Source organism: Amphibalanus amphitrite, unplaced genomic scaffold, assembly GCF_019059575.1.
Source record: "Amphibalanus amphitrite isolate SeventyFive unplaced genomic scaffold, NRLGWU_Aamphi_draft 001199F_arrow, whole genome shotgun sequence".
NCBI classification, from domain to species: Eukaryota; Metazoa; Arthropoda; class Thecostraca; order Balanomorpha; family Balanidae; genus Amphibalanus; species Amphibalanus amphitrite.
The window spans coordinates 193435-214191 of NW_024882693.1; the positions used below are offsets into that span (position 1 = coordinate 193435).

At 48.5% G+C, this 20757-nt stretch overlaps 3 protein-coding genes and 1 pseudogene across 3 annotated transcripts in view; 3 read left to right on the plus strand and 1 right to left on the minus strand.

Annotated features, from left to right (window-relative positions):
- Positions 1-14845, plus strand: part of LOC122371062 — a 28097-nt gene extending 13252 nt beyond the window's left edge. Inside the window, exons 7-10 of the mRNA XM_043347134.1 lie at positions 11731-11910; positions 12296-12472; positions 12761-12871; positions 13213-14845. Of these exons, the coding sequence (XP_043203069.1) occupies positions 11731-11910; positions 12296-12472; positions 12761-12808 (405 nt within the window). The 3' untranslated portion in view covers positions 12809-12871; positions 13213-14845. The remainder of the gene's footprint in view (positions 1-11730; positions 11911-12295; positions 12473-12760; positions 12872-13212) is intronic.
- Positions 5606-9949, minus strand: LOC122371063. Its single transcript, XM_043347135.1, has 2 exons — positions 9651-9949; positions 5606-7340 (listed from the first exon to the last, which is right to left on the minus strand). Exon 2 carries the CDS (start codon positions 6978-6980, stop codon positions 6444-6446), a length of 537 nt encoding a protein of 178 aa, XP_043203070.1. The 5' UTR covers positions 6981-7340; positions 9651-9949; the 3' UTR covers positions 5606-6443.
- Positions 14846-15423: 578 nt separating the features above from the next.
- LOC122371053 (transmembrane protein 60-like) lies at positions 15424-19056 on the plus strand. The gene is made up of 3 exons (XM_043347125.1): positions 15424-15611; positions 17908-18439; positions 18505-19056. Exon 2 carries the CDS (start codon positions 18033-18035, stop codon positions 18423-18425), a length of 393 nt encoding a protein of 130 aa, XP_043203060.1. The 5' UTR covers positions 15424-15611; positions 17908-18032; the 3' UTR covers positions 18426-18439; positions 18505-19056.
- LOC122371061 lies at positions 18734-20395 on the plus strand (annotated as a pseudogene).
- The last annotated feature ends 362 nt before the right edge of the window (positions 20396-20757 follow it).

Sequence of the window (20757 nt, forward strand, 5' to 3'; positions counted from 1 at the left end):
GTCGTCGCGTGCTCGAACTGGCGAGCCGCCCTGAGTCTACTCAGCGGAGGAACGGCCGCCCAGGTGAGGCCTCAACCTTCGGCGTAGAGATTGGCATGGAAAACCTTGTTGAACGTCGCCAAGCGTCGTTAAGCAATAGCAGTGGGTTCCTGCCCACTGCAGTATCAAGGGGAATGATAGCGTGGACGATCTGGCAAAACTGGCGGCCGCCCTGCCCTCAAACGCCCGATCGCTGACCAGGGCGGTTTATTGTGCGGCCTCGCATCAGTGGCGCGACAACTGCTCAGAATCACTATTCAAGCCACTCCTCGGGAGCACGCCGCCGCTCCCTCTCCCCGGAGAGGACCGAGAGGATGCCATTTCGGTGCACCAGATGAGGGCGGGCCACCGGGGCCGCTTGCTCCAATACGGCACCGAATCGGCTGTCTCCACTCCGCCGCGTGCCAGCAGTGCCCAGACAAGCGGTGCCCAGCGGCGCTCTGCACCGTGAGCCGAGAAGAGGCTGATGTGCCGGAGCACGTGCTGCTCCGCTGCCGGGCCCTCGCTGGCTCCCGCCGAGGTATTAGGTTTACGTGGAAATAAAAACTAATTCGGACGCTCAAACATGGGATAGCGTACAAAGCCCCGAAACACTCTGCCTGGTTGATATAGCCTTAATCAGTATATGTGCACATGTGCTTTATATGAAAAGGGCTTAATTTTCGCACAAATAGGCACCTAATTTTTGGCGCAAATCACTCAGAAATTTCGGTGCAAAATCGCTTGCGCCGAATTTCGGCGCAAGATGGTCTCATGGGCATCCGGCGTAATGTATGGATGTTTTCCAGTCTGGCATGGGGTTAGGTAAGGTTTGATTTTTGTTTTGTATTTGTATCACATGTAAAGATCATATCTGGTTTCAGGATGTCAAATAGTGCAAGAATGTACAAAATGTATGCCTGAAAAATGAATCACTCTTTCTGAACATTTACCAAAAGTGGTAGTTTAGTACGCAAATGTTAGGCTAGGGTAGATGATGTTTCTTATCTTCACCATAGTTTATCTACACAATAACCGAGAAACCCTCGTCCAGACATAGGTAGGCATGGCAAATCGTCAAAAAGTTAATATTTTTCTGCTCATCAGCATTTGACCAAAATAAGGGTTCTAGCATATCTGGTTATTTCAGGTTATGTTAGGTTATATGTAGGTAAGGTTAAAACTTTAACAAGCTCTAAGACATATATACGGGCTTCATCTGAGATTAATATTGAGCTAGGGGTCTGGGTACCCACCTTCCTGTCAGGCCATGATACAATTGACACTGTATTTAGGGCCTTGTGACACACCATCCTGCTATCTGAGGCGGCCCAGGAACCAGCTCAAGCAATTACCATAGGTGGGCACGATCCGTTCCTCCGTTCCTCCGTTCCGGAACGCCGTTACAATTTTTAGGAACGGAGGAACGAACTCGTTACATTTTAGAAAGCGGAACGGACCAAGTAACTTCCGTTACATTGGTTGCTCGTTCCTCCGTTACAGTTTAGCCCGTTCCTTCGTTCCTCCGTTACTTTTCGTTGTTCGAGCGGGTTGATCTTTGAACAAACTTGAGGGCCATGACACCACGCTTGAGGGTATGGAGACGAGGTTCCAGAATGTTTTCAAGGACCTGGATTGCCAGCTGGCCGCAGCTTTCCACCCCATGTTCTGCTTGACCTGGCTGGAACAGTATGATGAGCCATGACGCCACCCAGGTATGAGAAGCGTGAAAAGTGTCATGGAGTCGGCTGTGGAGACGGCCCTCAGGGAGCTGAGAGACGACGCGACCAGTATCAGCAGTACCAGTGAACCAGATGAGGAGGGGGGGGGGGACTTCTTTCAGGGGATGACGCACCGCCAGAAACCTGAGACCAGTCACAGTTCAAGCAGGTCAAGAGTATAATAAAAATATACTCTTTAATGTAAACTAAATATAGGCTGTAATAAAAATGTGTCTCGAAGATGTCTTGAAGGAAGATGGCCTCAGTGACCTGGCCTTTCGGAAGGAGCCGGCGTTGCAGCATGTGTTCGCAAAGTTCAACACGGGCGTCCCTTCAAGCGCCTCAGTAGAGCGGATGTCCTCGATGGGAAAAGACGTGCTACGTGCAAAAAAGGCTACCCTCTCAGATGCCAACCTGGAACGTCTCGTGTTCGTGAAGGGCAACCGGCATCTGGCCGGGGACAAGTGATGCGCATCAGTACAAGCACTAACCAGACATTCTAAGGTTTAGTGTCCAGTCAGTGGCCCGCTGTCTTGGTAGATTTGATGGGCATTCCTCTTTCTCTGTAGTCGGTAAGGTGTCTGAAATTGGTCTCAGAAATGTGTGAAATACACAACATTTTCTTTTGTTGTAACGGAGTAACGGACTAAAGAATTTCCGTTACATTATTTTCAGAGGAACGGAGGAACGAGTAACGGAAGTCACGTTTTGAAGGAACGGAGGAACGAGTAACGAAGTTACAATTTTGAGGAACGATGCCCACCTATGGCAATTACAATGAAAGTCAACAGTCGTGCAGGCATTACACCACTCCCCATTAAAATATATCAAGTAATTAGGTAATGACGATAATCCCGCCACCACAAATCAAAATCTTATGAAACACATTGACCTTTGATATTCCGAAAAGAAATATCCATAAAAGCGAACGTGTTCTTACGCAGCTGTGACATAAGCTGCGCATACGAAAAACACCCGCTAGACCAATTGATGGCGAATAAACCTGTTGATGAAGAAATACTCGTCTCCCATTGGTCTGTGAACACAATCTGCAGGAAACGCAGCTTAAACTACAGTAAAATTTTGCAGGAAAATCTGCAGAAAATAAGAAAAATGCAATTCAAACATATTTAGCCAATGAGTCTGGCCAATCTGTTGATATATTCCGATAGATATTGAGCACGATCAGTCATTTTGAAAGAATTACGGTCCGACTCTCCTTATTTTTAAAGCAATGACGCATAATATGATTATTGAAAAATTGACGAATATATTTTCTTGGAGGGAAAAGTGGGACTAGCGTTAAATTAAAAATCAAAATTAATATACTGATCGAGACCTCGCTTCCAAAAGTATTTATCAGTGCATTTTCGCATCGAATCTCTCTCAATCATGAACAAACTTGGGCAAAAACAGCAAGATTGCCTGTTTTGTCATTTCACACATTTTCATATTTGGGGGCAATTTTAAAGTTGATGGCCAATGTTTTCAAAGTCAACATTTCCACAGGAAAAAATACAGCTATTTTTCTTCCAAATTCATTCATTTGTAGAGTCCGACTCTCTCTTGTTTTCTCGCAGTTTCCGTTGTGCTCTGAGAGAAACGATCATGTGTATCACAAGTGTTTGGCTCACTTCAAGACGGCAGAATTTGCACTTGCATTTTCTGCCGTGTGGAAGACCAGAGGGAGTCAGCTAATTTATGACAGAATGTGCTTAAAAAATGACTGGTGAATAATATCTTTTGTCAGTGTCTTACAAATATTTATATTTTAAATCACGCTCTTCAGCTGTCAAGTGAGCTCCAAATGGCCTAAATTGTCAGCTGTTTATCATCCTAGGTCAGCTCAAGGTCACAGACGTCAGCTGAAGAAAGTGGTGACCGTTGGCCCTGTGTTGAGCGGACAAACCGGTGTTACCTAGTATTCTATGTACCGTGGTCGGATGCGTGGAGCCGACGGGGCAGTAGGTGCCGGACCCAGGGCCGTATGCCGGACCGGGGCGGCTCGCATTGGACGCATGGCTGTCTTGCGGTTACCGTTGCAGTACTAACGATACAGCAGAAACTAGCGATCGTAATTAGCGCACTAGCCTTCGTTATTGCATTTATCGCAAATTAGCCTACACCATGTCAATCAATAAAGATATGCGTAATGCGTAAGCTACATGTTCAGTAAGTTCAGGGCTAGTGACTGCATTTTTGATTGATTGAACGTCATTAAAAAAAAGCGTTGATGTCAATTGACTGTGAACTGATGCAAGACGTCGGTCAGTCTACGTCAAATTTGCAAGACATGATAAACAGTTACACCGTAGCGTTTAAGAAGTGTGGTTGCAATATGAAATATATTATGCTTATGCGTATGCTTGAGATGGATTCATGCGATTGCGATGCAACATGAATACCTTCGGAACTAACCCATTTTATAATTGGCTAGATTGAGGTCACCGAACTGACTTGACCCCGTCCCCAGGCTTTCGTGTTGAAATGCAAATAATTAAAATACCTTAAGTAAGTAGCCTACTGCCTCACTATTAGAGAGCTTGAAAAGTGACTTTAGTTTTACAAAAAGACGCGATTTCTTTACTAGCGTTTGCGCTGGTTTCCCTTATTCTGATGTCACATTTCTACCATACGCAATAAATCGCAGATCACATTTCTGCTCCTTTCTCAACACTTCCCGAATTACGAACACGGAACACAGCTCGTGGAGCGATGTCTAAGGCAATCGGAAGTGCTCGCAACTCATCATCCCACCCTGCTGTTTTCTGCATTGGTATAACAGCGTCTTCAGAAACAGCGATTGACGCAGCCAACCAATATCGATATTTTCGAGTAGTGCAGAGGCTTCGCATACCTATTGTCATAGGTGACAGAATAGTGGCACGACCTGACCATGAGATAGGCGCTAGAATGTACATTCATTCAGATATTCAGATAGTGCATATCTCAGCTCTCTATTTAAGGTTGGTTCTGGGGAGGTTAATATCCTCACTATGATTATTATTCATATTCTGAGCTGGATCGGTGTTGATAGGTATATCAAAAACAGAGAAGCGGTTACCAATTCCCCAGATGAAGAGCAGGCTTTCGCTCAGACACTTCCTGTCGATTCCATGTATGTTTCCAGTGCGCGGCCCCGTTCGACCTCTCCGCGGTGCTCAGGGAGGCACCGGTTCTGACGTCACACGAAAATATCAGTCGGCTGGTTGTGGCACTGCCCCCTGCCGGCGCGACTGTGCTGCCACCTAGCTAAGCCTAGTCAGCCTAGGACGGGACGGTTTTACTTTTTCTCGTCGAGTGGGGCAGCTTGCGACGACACTCGGTCGACATAGCTGTGCTGCAACATACCCCAGGTTCTGAGTCTCTCGGACGGCCAATCCTGTTCCATAACCACAGCTAAGTCCCCGCTGACCTTAACCAGGATTGGCCGGACGACGTTGAATCTTCGTAGTTCGAGAGACACCGAACCCGCGGATAGTCTGTCGAAGCCTTGGCGGCTGAAGAAAGGCTGGACATATCTCACTTGATTTTGGCGTGGCCAGCCTCACTTCTGTAGTTTTGCTTCACAGCATTCCACGTCCTATTGAGTTTCCGGTTGCGTAGTACACGACCACGTTCAGAAACTTGATGTCTTTTAGATACATCACGCAATGACAAACTTTTGGCAGCATTTACATTTGTTGCCTGCATATTTTGGTGAGGAAAAATCACTATCGCAGTAGTACAATCAAGACATACCACAAAGGATCAGAGCTAAAGCAGCATTATTAATCAAAAGTGTATTGCATTGATCACCAGCATGTTCGTAAAATAAAATACATCACGAATGAAGATGACAACCAAGCCGGACCAGGACACTTATGACAAACATGAACGCTAAAGTGGCAACACAAATGAAAGAGAGAAGATGAATCTGCCCTTCGCAATCGTCAACCTAAAATAAAACTTCAAATATACAACAGACTTCTGTGCATTAAAGGGACTATCCCACCTTTAACATGGGGTTTGAGTTGAGATAGCCAAGTTTGCGGCGAGGTTCAGAAACCACTATCTATCTAGGTTGCAACCCCCGCGGCCTCTTGGTGTTGAAGAAATTCGTTCCCTTCATTTGAAAATGGGCCTTGTACAAGGCCCTATCTTCAACATGGAGCGACCGTTAGTGTGACGTCACCTCGTTTAGTCATTCTGATTTAAATGGGTTTGTTCGTTGAAAAATCGCTTAAAACTTGGTCTGAACTTTGTTGTGGTCCCTACAGAGTAAAAAGAATCAGCTTTATGACAGTAATGTGGCCTGGGGAAGGAGGTAATTTTGGGCTGTGACGTCACATATTTGAAAGTTTGTGTTTGGAATATGGAAGCCTAAAATGTTTAATGAAAAATAAATGCCAGAACCGTGTTCCTGGTCATCCAGTCTATAAAGTCGGGCACAATTTAACTGGTTTTAACAACATTTTAGAAGGTGGGATAGTCCCTTTAAAAGAACATGAATATACTCGCTTTGTCGTCGACACATAATAGGAACATCCTGCCGGCCCAGCCAAGTAGTGCGCCCGCCTTCGAGTAGGAAATGGCAGCGGCCGCAGAAGTGGCCAACAGATACATTGCTCGTCACGCCACCTGCACTGAAACGTACCAGCTATTTAATCGTGAAATGTAGCTAGCCATCCAAAAATGTTGCACTACACCAGCACTACCGCACAGTTAGCAGATAGGTACGGACCGCAGGTCCTGGTCTCTGTCTCTTCCGAGTACGGTCTCCGGACCGGTCACCGGCGCCACCATCTCCGCGCGGTAGCTATAGCACAGCTCTCCGGCCGGGGCCCGCAGTTCCTCGACCTCTTCGTCCAGCCAGACCAGCACGGCTCCCGCCCAGCGCCTGAAGACTCCGCCCTCCACAGATCCGTCCGTCCAAAGCCGGACAGCACACAGGGGCAGGAACGCGAGGTGCAGCGTAGCCACGCTTTCCCTTTCCGCCGCCGTGGCCCCAGCCCGGATCGGGCACACGTCCAACCGGAAGGTGACGCCAGCCGTCTGTTGCCACGGTGGGATTCTCGCTCTCGCCCAGGCCTGGCGGCCTCGCAATCTCCAGCCTCGGACCGAAGGCAGGCGCGCCGGTGCCGAGGCCTCGGCGGTCGCGCGCAGGGGGTCCCCTGATGGCAGACCCAGCGCCCTCCCCAGCAGCCTGGCAGCCAGCGTCCAGCTTCTCTCCTCCATCGGAGAAAGTCGGGCTTCCGCCATTAGTGCGTGGCACGGTGTTGAGCGCGGACACAGGTGATGATGCGGCCGCCTCCCGCAGTCCTCGCTCCAGGAGATTCACGTGCGAGGGGGCGGCCGCCGGCAGCCACGCGACGGCAGCGTGTTCGAGCGCCCCTCGGACGTAACCGATTGACCACCGTACTAAGGGCACTCTCGTCCAGGCCCCAGCTATTCAACCAGGTCGACGGCGCCGTAGCCGTCAGAACCTGGTGATCACTCGAGCCACGCCACAGAGCTCACGCCTCAAAGCGGTTGGCTCTCCGGTCCTCGGCATCCGGCATCCGCAGTGATTTGGCGTAGCCAGGACACGTGAGATGCTGGCCTCAGTCATAACCGGAAAGCCTGTAAAAAAAACAATATGTGATTGACAAATGGAAATATATTGTATGCATAGAGTTGAGAAATCATGACGCACACTGCATTGTGACAGTAGATAGTTTAGTGTGATTGGCAGAGGAGGGACTTATTGTAATAAAACAATAAACAATTGAGGCATTGATTTGATTTTGTAGGTAGCTACCCACCCTTCTCATATGAATCTGGATGATTTGTACCATTAAGAAAAAACAGGCCTAGGATCGGGGGGGATGTCCCCACTTTTCAGCTATGCTAATTTTAGAGTAAAATATTTATTTTTCATTTAAATTCAAAACTAAGAGCAAGAAACTGTTCGGCAAGGTGAGATAAGCAGGAAACTGCAAAGAATTTGTTCATAGGGGTATTGGGGTTCCCACAAAGTGACATAAGTTCTCTGCCCCCCTCCCCCCACACTTTACGTGAGGTTCCTGCGCCCATGGAAAAAAAAAAACACATTGCATTATGTGCATCAACACTTAACCCTTGCACTTAGAGAGGGCCACAAAGCCCACTATAAAGCCCACAAGACACCACCTGAAATCAAAGCATGACAAATGATAGCATGTAGGCACCTGACCTACTATAACCTAATGAACCAAACATACCCCATATATCAATATGTATGTGTGGATAAAGTATGAATGGTAGGTTGATACCAAGGCTGTTTAGTAGGTTGTAGGCATGCTGAAAGGATGAAAGATGGGTATTTGTTCAAAAAATATCTGATCTACAGTTCATATGAATATGCAACATGGGGTCCAGACTGGAAAAAATACACGTTAAGCCGAATATGTCCGGCGTAGTGGCGGGATTGCGCCGAAAATTTAAGAGCACGTCCGGCGTAACTTCGCATGCGCCGAATTCAGCGCATGGCGGCGGACGAATTTTTCGGTGCAGGGCGGTCGCATAATTTTTTGGCGAAAGACAGTCACCGAATTTATGCGGTACGCTGGTCAATCTAGCAGCAGATTCGCCCCGTGGGCAGCTCTGGAGAGGTTGCGGGACGAGACGTCCCCCGCCCCGGTCGTCGCGTGCTCGAACTGGCGAGCCGCCCTGAGTCTACTCAGCGGAGGAACGGCCGCCCAGGTGAGGCCTCAACCTTCGGCGTAGAGATAGGCATGGAAAACGTTGTTGAACGTCGCCAAGCGTCGTTAAGCAATAGCAGTGGGTTCCTGCCCACTGCAGTATCGAGGGGAATGAGAGCGTGGACGATCTGGCAAAACTGGCGGCCGCCCTGCCCTCAAACGCCCGATCGCTGACCAGGGCGGTTCATTGTGCGGCCTCGCATCAGTGGCGCGACAACTGCTCAGAATCACTATTCAAGCCACTCCTCGGGAGCACGCCGCCGCTCCCTCTCCCCGGAGAGGACCGAGAGGATGCCATTTCGGTGCACCAGATGAGGGCCGGCCACCGGGGCAGCTCGCTCCAATACGGCACCGAATCGGCTGTCTCCACTCCGCCGCGTGTCAGCAGTACCCAGACAAGCGGTGCCCAGCGGCGCTCTGCACCGTGAGCCGAGAAGAGGCTGATGTGCCGGAGCACGTGCTGCTCCGCTGCCGGGCCCTCGCTGGCTCCCACCGAGGTATTGGGTTTACGTGGAAATAAAAACTAATTCGGACGCTCCAACATGGGATAGCGTACGAAACACTCTGCCTGGTTGATATAGCCTTGATCAGTATATGTGCACATGTGCTTTATATGAAAAGGGCTTAATTTTCGCACAAATAGGCACCTAATTTTTGGCGCAAATCACTCAGAAATTTCGGCGCAAAATCGCTTGCGCCGAATATCGGCGCAAGATGGTCTCACTGGCATCCGGCGTAGTGTATGGATGTTTTCCAGTCTGGCATGGGGTTAGGTAAGGTTTGATTTTTGTTTTGTATTTGTATCACATGTAAATATCATATCTGGATTCAGGATGTTAAATAGTGCAAGAATGTACAAAATGTATGCCTGAAAAGTGAATCACTCTTTCTGAACATTTACCAAAAGTGGTAGTTTAGTACGCAAAGGTTAGGCTAGGGTAAATGATGTTTTTTATCTTCACCATAGTTTATCTACACAGTAACCGAGAAACCCTCATCCAGACATAGCAATAGGTAGGCATGGCAAATCATCAAAAAGTTAATATTTTTCTGCTCATCAGCATTTGACCAAAATAAGGGTTCTAGCATGTCTGGTTATTTCAGGTTATGTTAGGTTATATGTAGGTGAGGTTAAAACTTTAACAAGCTCTAAGACATATATACGGGCTTCATCTGAGATTAATATTGAGCTAGGGGTCTGGGTACCCACCTTCCTGTCAGGCCATGATACCTACTTGACACACCATCCTGCTATCTGAGGCGGCCCAGGAACCAGCTCAAGCAATTACAATGAAAGTCAACAGTCGTGCGGGCATTACACCACTCCCCATTAAAATATATCAAGTAATTAGTTAATGACGATAATCCCGCCACCACAAATCTTATGAAACACATCAACATTACTCGGGGTTACATGAGCAGAGGTAATACGCATTACAAACGGACTACAATCAGGTGAGCGAATAGGAAAATCCGTTCCTGATACGCATTTACTTGCTCATGTAACCCCGGTAAGACCTTTGATATTCCGAAAAGAAAAATCCATAATGATTTAAAGCGAACGTGTTCTTACGCAGCTGTGACATGAGCTGCGCATGCAAAAAACACCCGCTAGACCAATTGATGGCGAATAAACCTGTTGATGAAGAAATACTTGTCTCCCATTGGTCTGTGAACACAATCTGCAGGAAATGCAGCTTAAACTACAGCAAAATTTTGCAGGAAAATCTGCAGAAAGTAAGAAAAATGCAATTTAAACATATTTAGCCAATGAGTCTGGCCAATCTGTTGATGTATTCCGATAGATATTGAGCACGATCAGTCATTTTGAAAGAATTACGGTCCGACTCTCTTTATTTTTAAAGCAATGACGCATAATATGATTATTGAAAAATTGACAAATATATTTTCTTGGAGGGAAAAGTGGGACTAGCGTTAAGTTAAAAATAAAAATTAATACACTGATCAAGACCTCGCTTTCAAAAGTATATATCAGTGCATTTTCGCATCGAATCTCTCTCAATCATGAACAAACTTGGGCAAAAACCGAAGATTGCCTGTTTTGTCAATTCACACATTTTCATATTTGGGGGCAATTTTAAAGTTGATGGCCAATGTTTTCAAAGTCAACATTTCCACAGGAAAAAATACAGCTATTTTTCTTCCAAATTCATTCATTTGTAGAGTCCGACTCTCTCTTGTTTTCTCGCAGTTTCCGTTGTGCTCTGAGAGAAACGATCATGTGTATCATAAGCGTTTGGCTCACTTCAAGACGGCAGAATTTGCACTTGCATTTTATGCCGTGTGGAAGACCAGAGGGAGTCAGCTAATTTATGACAGAATGTGCTTAAAAAATGACTGGTGAATAATATCTTTTGTAAGTGCCTGACAAATAGTTATATTTTAAATCACGCTCTTCAGCTGTCAAGTGAGCTCCAAATGGCCTAAATTGTCAGCTGTTTATCATCCTAGGTCAGCTCAAGGTCACAGACGTCAGCTGAAGAAAGTGGTGACCATTGGCCCTGTGTTGAGCGGACAAACCGGTGTTACCTAGTATTCTATGTACCGTGGCGGTGCTGCCGCCGACTGAGCCGGCATAGACCCAGCGCGGTCACGGCCAGTGGGCGGAGTTAAGTTGGGCCCGGCGCAACGTGATTGGCCAGCGCTCCCGTCCGATCCGCTGCGGTAGCGAACGAGCCTCTATCCGGGTGCAAAATCTAATTAGCATTACGAGCCTATGACAAGTGCTTTAAATCTTAACATTTTGTTAAGAGACCATATTGATGAAAATTGGCGCTTGAGCTGAAATGTCTAATGTCAAAATTTCAAGCCAATTAGACAAAAACTGAAGAAATTATCGCCGAAAAACAGGGTCTCATGGGGTCTGAAATACATAGTAGATGATTTCTAGGATTGTTTTTCACTAGACCCAATGAGACAGTAAATCCCACTTATTCCCAAGGATCCGACAAAGTTTTAGGGCCTAGATTCCTCTTTCATTTTGTGATTTTATCGTGAGATCCATTGAGATCCCAGATCCAACGCCCGGATCGATGCACATGTCTGGTAGATTGAGTTGAGTTTCATGTTTAATGACATTCGGTAGTGTTCAAGGTTACTGATGCGTGAATGATCAGTTCAAATTAGATTGAGTTCAATGTTCAATGAATATTGACTCATAATGGAATGAATGAGAGTGAAGTGCCATTGAAATACTCTTCTAAGGTGCCCTTCTTCTTTCTAACCCACCCGTCTCCACCCCCTCTGACCGTCGCTCTGCGCTCCCGCAGTCGGGCGGCGCGGTCGGGCCCATACCGGCCGACTTCCTCACCGAGAAGGGCATGCCGTCGTTCCACGACATCCGCGCCGAGTCGGAGCTGATCCGACAGAAGATCGAACACGCTAAGATGATGGCCGAGAGGGCCGTGCGCCGCGGAGCCTTCAGCGTGTCGCAGTACTACGTCGCCGAGGTGAGAGTCGGTCTGACTCCGGTCTCTCTCTCTCTCTCTCTCTCTCTCTCTCTCTCTCTCTCTCTCTCTCTCTCTCTCTCTCTCTCTCTCTCTCTCTCTCTCTCTCTCTCTCTCTCTCTCTCTCTCTCTCTCTCTCTCTCTCTCTCTCTCTCTCCTCTCTTCTCTCTCTATCTCTCTCTTTCTCTCTCTTTTTCTCTTTTTCCCTCCCTCCCTCCCTCCCTCCCATCTCCCTTTCCTCGCTCGTCTTTTTCCTTTCCATCTCCCTTTCCCTCGATCGTCCTCTTTCCTTTCGCTATTTCTCTGTGCTTCTCTCTTTCTAGCTCGCTTTCTCGCTCTTTTCTCCACCCGGGTATCTGACCCTCCGTCCTCACTGTCTTTCCAACAGAGGCAGCGGTTGTACGCCGTGTGGAGGAGTGTAACATGCGCGCCACCATCACCACCATGGAGCTGCTCCAGGACTCGGATCCGAACCGGATCGATCTTCACCATCTGCTGGTGGAAGAGGCGCAGACGCAGCTGGCCAGCTTTCTGGCCGACCGACAGAGCTACTTTGGCAGGAACGGTGAGCGAGAGATAGGCGGATTGCGGTCGGTGGGAGGTGGATGACTGGGCTACCGCAGGGTTATTTGAGCTTAGTCGCAAGATGGATCGTCAAACGTCGCTTGCTGCTTAGAAACATGTTCATTGACAAATTGTTTGACAAGTGTAGCTTCATATCCACCTCGCTTTACGTCAGGTGTGTTCTGCTTGCTTCACGCCTTATAGCTCTCAGCATCCGTCTGGCTTTATAACCCGACTTTATTTTAGGCAACGCTCTGAGTTTCTTTCTAATGCGAGGTTTTACCGGCAGGTATCCGATCGAAGAATGTGGAAATCATCACTGGTAAGGGAAGAATAGCAAGCACGGCAAGGCGAGGATTAAACCGGCCGTTGAACAGTGGCTGGAGAACAAGGGCTTTCAGTAAGTTGGGGGCGCCGGTTTAGGGCTGGGTCGAAAGGAAGGGCGCAGGGTGGGTGGTGGGTTTACAACAGTCACGTATTGTGTTGTTTTTTTTTCGAATAAAGAGATAGCCGCATGCCCGGGAAGATATAGGGTTGGTTGTAGTCGCGCACTCCACAGAGTTATCGCGTGACTCGTCATACTGAAAGTATTTTGTAACTTGCACTACTGATAGTCGATGCTCATGATACGGAATTGATGGGTGATAAATGATAGACACTGATAGGATACTATAACCGACTTAAGTGACTGCTAGCTCCTCCTGCGCAGTATCTGACGGTCGCATGTCTCCCTCTCGGCAGGTATCGGGAGGCGGACGGCAACTCTGGTATGCTGATCGTTACGGTGCACTCTGAACACATGTACCAGCCACGCAAACTGGGCTGATGGCCCCATCGATCTCTCTGGCCTCTGACGACTACTGGGGGAGGCCTCCTGGCTCCTCAGCCGCCGGGTGAGGTGCTTTGACGGCTGTCTGGTGGGTCCTCGGGCCCCCTCTCGGCCGTCGGATGGGTCCTCGGGACCCTCTCGGCCGCTGGGTGGGTCCCTAGTCCCCTCCGGCCGTCGGAAGGGGCCTTGCCGCCGTCTGTCACCCATACTATAGCCCTCTGCAATCGTATGCGCTCGTTTTTCGACCGCCTCGTCTTACCGAACCTGCTGTTACGTCCTGATACAGCGAGGATTTCGGCTGTCGTCGATTGGTCTCCATGAAGGTAAAAGGAAGTCTCAACGGAGCTTCCTCTTGCATGAAGTTACCGTCTGCTCAAGGTCGTGGTTGTGCTCACAGTTTCTAGTGTGTATGGGACGCTTGTCCCTCGCGACGTAGCATAGATTTGTTGTAAGAATTCCCATATTGGTACAATATTTACCCATTGTCACTGGTTCCTGCGCGTGGTTGCTGTTTGATGCGGCCGCGGTGTGTTCGAATGTTGACCGGGCTCGGGTCATGAACCTTGTTCGATTGCGCCACGCTGTTGACCCGCGGTGCCGGGTCAAGGTTGTACTTACATGTCTGGTTTGGAACACCGGCACCATATTCTTCATTGGAAAGCTCAGGTCCGCTAGCAAGTTGTACAAAGAGAAGGGAATCCTAGTACAGCGCTTATGTACAATCACCAGTTTGTCAATCGTGTGGAGGCCACGTGTCATTTTTGCGTGTCGTATCTCGGTGCGCATTACGTATTACGTTTGTGTGTGAATGTGTCGACTGTGTATTGTCATTTGTACTTATCTTGATGATGTTGCGTGCGAGTTTACGTGCGTTTCATCAGCTTTTACCGTCAATTGTGGTCCACTTTTATTGGGTTCCGGCTGTTGGTTGCTGGAGTACATCACTTGAATGTCCCACCGGGAATGCTTGCCTATTGTGGTTTTCATTGCATTGACCGTGTCTTCACGTTAGTGTCTAGCGTAAGTCATATCAGTCCGCATCCAGCAGTTATTTTTGTCTTTAGTCGTGATAAACGCTCGAATTGGAGCTTGCCTACTTCGGGTATACAGAGATTTACCCGTATTAGCTTTTAATAGCGTGCAAACGAGTATGGTAACCGCTGCTGTGATGCCGATTGATTTATTTTTAGCCTTGGTAGCAGAGATCTGCCAGCTGCCGCCCGCCTTAGCGCGTATTTGGAGGGTTAGTGTATGTGTAGTGTATGTGAGGTGGAGTGGACCGTCCACCGTGGACTGGGCCGCTCCGCCCGTGCCGCCATCTGTCCCAGTTCAGCGGAACGTCAGGCTGTGACGCTGGCCAGTGGGCCCACCGTCGACGAGAGTCTGCGCGCGCGCGCCGGGGAGCGGATCCGCCGCCGCGACCCAGCACAATCGTGGTGCTATTGAATCCATTCCATGGAGCATATGTGATTTATTGTGCCTATTGTGAGTCCTTTAGAGGTGATGTGCACGTCACTATTTTACAATACATGATACCCTGTGTGATCAACTGTGTATGGGACCTGGGAGTGGTAGCAAACCGAATGATGGAGTATGCGGCACGGCGGCTCTCTGGGTAAGCATTCGAACGGGGGCGCGACATGAAGTGACCACGTCACTCTTCGCTGTTGTTCGCGTGTAGGTCTCAAAGCGTTTCCTTTCTTCACGGCATAGGCATACCGCATACACTGCAATCTCAAGTCGCAAGTCTATAGCTCGCACACCCTTGCAAAGGTGTGAAGTGTTATTCGGGTCCGAACTCCGAACCTTCCCATATTTTGGTGTATCATGAGTCTAATGACAGAGAACGAGTTGGTCAAATGGCTGATATAGAAAGAAGGTGCTGTATTACATTCATTCTTCTAAAAACCGGCACAACGCACGCAATCGCCACTCGCAGCCAAAGCAAGATTGTTCAGGAACAGAAGGTGTAGAAATGGCCAAATACAAGATTCCTTTACTACTCCCAAATAGAGAACAAAAATAGAGGGAAATATGGTAGCTTTAGCTTATACGATAGATGCGCAGCTCTTACGAGATTTGGCGCAACCAAAACAACATTCCGGTCGGTCATTCCGGTCATTGTTGCAGAGCAAAGAAGTTCAAGTTCCCAAATCCCAAGTAACTTGCCAAATAACTAATAAGATTGTAGGGTATTGCCAAGTGTAAACTGTAGATAAATGCTTTTTTATCGCCGCGTAGGTCACGCTTTACTGAGGTTACGCTTTACTAGAACAAATTCCTAGCTGAACTTGTTTTTCAAGACAAAGAGGTAAGATTTGGAGTTTGGACCACATTGACATTGTGTTTGCGCCTTTTACAGGTCAGCATCTGCTTTCTCAGCATTAGTGAGTGGTGTGTGTTTGTATTTTTGACCTCTACTCTACTTGCTTATTAGTATAATAGTTGTTCTGGATTCTTCCAAGCAGATGGTTTTTTTCAAATGCCAATGCGGTTATGTGGTTGCATTGCAAGTGCCACTTTGAAAACATTATGGCTTTGCACCAACATAAAACATTTGACTTATTGTAATGTGTTAACCCCGCCCAGCTGGGGGTCCTGGATTTCCATGCCCTGCTGGGGGGGGGGGGGGTTTGAACACCCCCCCCCTTCTAACTCGGCTCCTGGGCCACGTAGCGATACGCAGAAGGCGGCGTTCGAAAGAGCGTCAAAGATAATGAGGAAATCACTTCAGTCTTTTTTGGTCAGGTCAAAGGTCAGGTCACCAGAGGTCATTGAAGGCAAAATTTCGCCGATTTCCAGGTCGAATGTCGACATTTTCCAAGAAGCCAACGCATAACTCGGGAACCAATAGAGCTACAGCGCCGCGGAAAAGCGCATTTGATAGCCCTATTAACGCCCTTTCTGAATAATTCTCTCAGATTTGACCTAACGTCAACGGTTTTGCCTGCAGGGGGCAAAAACTGCAAAAATAGCCGATTTTTTCGGAAACAGTTTTTCTGCAATAACTTTTGACCTAAGCCTTGTACGAGCTTACTTTTACCGGCATCGTGTTCCTCTCGTCAAGACGCATCGAATGAACTATAACTTGACCTTGAAAGGTCAACTTGAAAATTTGACCTCAGGTCAAGGTCATGACCTGACCGGAAAGGGTCATGTTGCATATCAGTGGATCCGTATCGTCGAGCTTAACACATATAAGGCGTTTTCATCGCTCTAGCATGCCTCTATCAAAAGTTATTTGCGAAAAACTGTTAGATACCATTCGTGACCTAAGATGACCTCAGGGCATAAACAGGGGTCACGGACACCATTTTCATATTCAGTATGTCTAAACCACTTGTAATTCAGTGTTTGGGAGTGTTTATAATGTCTTTCGTCCAAAAGAGGCGCATTTCAATTTTCTCCCATTGACTGATAATGGGGAGGTCGCAAAATTGACCTGACCTTAGGTCATCGATATCAAAATTCTGAGATATACATTTTGTACATGCTATTGCTCTTAGCAATCGCTGAAAGTTTCAAAGCGATCGGTCACTCGGTGTAGCTATGACAGACATTGAAACTTTTTTTGAGGTGAGGTCACTTCAAGTGACCTGGTGACCTGACCTTGAATGACCTTGGTCTGAAATTTACACAACATGTGTAGAATTGATGTATGATAAGGTGTACCAAAAACGGCGGCGCGGAGCGCCGCCGTTTTTGAGGTATTCGCGAAAAACCACAGGGGGGGGGGTGTTCAAACACCCCCCCCCCCAGCAGGGTGCGGGTTAAGCTAATTCACTGTTAATTGATGTGTACTTAAGCTAAGCCGAATAACCATTATCAATTATTAGGTGACACCTTGTAACATCTCTGACCCTCGCTGATGCTATTAACTAACGTTATCTCATTGTAATGGCCGTAGGTGATAGGCAGATGTGGATGTGCATGGATCTGAGCGATTGATCTATGATTTCAGTGGATCTCAACTCTCAAAGCAAACAGGAACTAGGATCTATGCTCCCATCAGATCACACATAGAAAATATGTTCGGGGTCTATGATCTCAAAGGATAGGTGGAGGATAAGATTTTATGACCAACCAAGAACAGGGATTCATGATCAGAGTGGATTCCTCTGGCTCTATAAGTCTATATCTGACCTCTTAAACCATGTTTCCATGTGATTTCATGTTAATAATTACCACAAACTATGAATTGTGATGTCTAATCACAGAATATCTTTGAAACAGAACCATTGCCATGTGCAACAAGCGATCCTTGAATATTTACATGTCAGCAAAAATTGAGTAAGGATATATGATCTAATTTGCTCTCCAGGCAAACTAGAAAGCTTGATCTATAATCCCATTTGGGTCCTAGATCAAGATCTGCAGGATCAAATCCCAGTCCCCAGATACATTTTCTTGGATCTGTGCATATGTCTGCTTAGGAGCTGGTTTTCTAATACATTGCATTCTCCTGATGCCTCTTATTACCTTTTTCATTTACTTTCAAATAAATGCCTATCATCATTGCACTTATGTAACATTGCACCAATGATTTGTGTTGATCATTTCATTTTGAGCACCTCTTCATTATTATCATACTTGTTTGTTGTTTGCAGTGCACTTCATTGTTTCTGAAGTTTGAGCTGAGTCAAACCACAAGCCTGCAGGCTGAGTGCCAAGTCTGGTCCTTCAAGATAGACCATCCATCCGATTATACTCTCAAGATTTGTGCCACCACAAGATGGCGGTGCTGCACCGGGCGCTGGTCACCTGGTTCCTCAGCCTGGTGTTTCTGATTCTGCTGGTGCTGCGGCTGGACGGGCGCACCCAGTGGAACTGGTTCATCGTGTTCATCCCGCTGTGGCTGCTGGACTCACTGCTGCTGCTGTACTCGCTGGCCGTGCTCGTGTCGCCGTGCCGCAGCGGCGTGGACCGGTGGCGTCGGCTGAGCGGCACCGTCTGCTCGGCGACCGCCGTGCTGCTCAAGCTGTGCTTCCAGATCTGTCTGTGTCTGCACCTGCAGTACCCGTCGGCCGGCCTGCGGCTGCACGCCGCGCTGGCGCCGCTGCTCGCGCTGCTCACGGGCGCCACCGCGGCGCTGATGCGCCACCTGGTGCAGACACACTGCGGCTGAGAGATCATCCACAGAGCGGCGGAACGGGGAGACCATCCCTATGCACACTGCAGCCGAGAGATGATTCACAGGGGAAACTAGCGGCTGAGCGGGGAGATCATCCTCAGAGGACAGACTGCGGCCGAGCGAACGGACTATCCCCCCCCCCCCCCCGGAAGGTTCGCTGCGACTGGTACGGGACGAGTGTGAACTGCTCTTCCGGGAGACCACTGTGGACTGGTTCTGATCCGAAGAAGGTGATAATGTCTGTGAAATGCCTATCCGATGCATGAAACTGGGGCATTGAAACAGTCGTGGCCGTATGAACGATGACCCTGGAGTTGAAACAGTGTATGTAGAAATGTTATGGGCCGAGCGACGGCCGGGTAGTTCAAGCGGTGAGGCAGCGGGCTGTGCCGCGGTCCTCACTTAACCGCACAGTCGAGACAATATCGGCCACTGGCTAGCGGGCGATAATATGGTGTATTACCAGTGTGGAGCACCCTCAGTCTGTGTGGTGGCGTCAGCTGTTCCGTTGGCCACAGCCGCTGCCATCAGACCCTCAGCGGTAAGGGTCGGAACTGAACGGGGAAGGCCTTAGTTGGCAACAAACTGTGTATTTATTGTCCGCTCCGTGAAGTGACCGACCATCCATGTGTGTGGAAGTGGGATTCATTGTGATATCGTTTTATGTATTTATTGTGATTGTTGTGATCTTGGACTTAGTGAAGCTGCTTATTGAAAATAATAACAATGTTCAGTGTATGTAATATGCATCCCTCTGTAAACTTGTACTCCGTCTCACTTGATGGCCCTCATTCGATTAGCTTTTGCTGGCGAGCATTTCGACTTGATACAACTCTACCTGATAGCTCTACCTACAACTCAACTCTACACTATTTAGCAGTGAACTATTTGATACACTTACATACCTATGTTTTGGGCCTTTGGCTCATGGCCATTTTGCACTGTTATGCTGCCTGATTGTGTATTAAATGAAATAAACGTAATGTTTTTCGTTAAGCCTTCAGTAATTTAAAATGCCGACTGCCGAAGCAGCGCCCTGATTATTGACAATACCTAATGAATGTTGCCACAGCACTGGGGTTAGTGATGCAGACTGAATGCGCATCTGACAGGATATCTGTCTCCATAGATCTTATTTGCAAAATCATTAGTCGATCTACGTGAACTGATGTAGTCTACCATCTGACCTGACCCGAACCGATGTCTTACCCGCGGCGCCGGTGACCTGACCCGATGTCTGACTCACGGCGCCGGTGACAGGTTTCAGCAGTAGGGCGTCGTGGCAATGGCGGCTTCGGGTCCCGAGAGCGAGAGATCGACTACGACCGGCCGACCGGTGCCGGGCCGCCACCGTCAAGGTGATCATGCTGGGTGACAGCGCCGTCGGCAAGTCCAAGATGATGGAGCGCTTCCTGCTGGACGACTTCAAGCCGCACCAGCACTCCCGTTCGCGGTGAACCTGTTCCGACACCGCTGCACCCGCGCAGGGCAGGGACGTGCTAGTTGACTTCTGGGACACGGCCGGACAGGAGGCCTTCAGTCGATGCACCCGTCCTACTACCACCAAGCACACGCCTGTATTCTGGTGTTTGACGCCACGCGAAAGGTCACCTACAAAGGCCTGTCAGGATGGTATCAGGAACTGCGCGAGAACCGGCCGACAATCCCTGCCCTGTGCGCCGTCAATAAGATAGAAACCCGGACGTGACTTCACGGTCCTTCAACTTCACCGAGAAGAACGGCATGCCCTTGACTACGTGTCCGCCTCCAAGGGCACCAACGTCGTGCGGCTGTTCACTGACGCGATCGATCGCGCCGTCACATACAAACTGGACCCCACAGATGAGATGGATCATATTCTGAGGAGCTGGAGCGGGATTGAGATCCTAGACCCCGGCCGGTGCTCCGTCTCGGAAGAATGTGACGCCCCTGAACACTTTGAGGGTGTCTGTCCGTCTGCCTAGTGCTGGTGTCGCTGGCTGTGCGACGTGCCGAGGCTACCGGGTCAGACTTTCCTACAATGGCCAGCAGCGTCGCTGAGCACCAAGTTAAATCTCGCTGAATGCCCCTGACTGGTGTCACTGGATGGTGATTTAACTGATTAGGGTGGCTGGTGCCAGACTGGCTCATGCCACTTGATATGTTAGGTGTGGCCATCACCAATGGGCCTTTGGTCTAGAATGATCTGTTGGCGCTGACAGCTTCTGGTGTGATGGGTCACCGACACGTTGGTTCACCATGGTGAACTGAAGCTGCTGTGATGTGACTCCGACTCGCTGGATTCCGACTGTAATTACTAGGTTGTCTAGCAAGTGACTGGATGTAG

Coding starts and splice junctions, on each gene's coding strand:
- LOC122371063 (XM_043347135.1), bottom strand. CDS start 6,980: ATGGCGGAAGCCCGACTTTCTCCGATGGAGGAGAGAAGCTGGACGCTG.
- LOC122371053 (XM_043347125.1), top strand. CDS start 18,033: ATGGCGGTGCTGCACCGGGCGCTGGTCACCTGGTTCCTCAGCCTGGTG.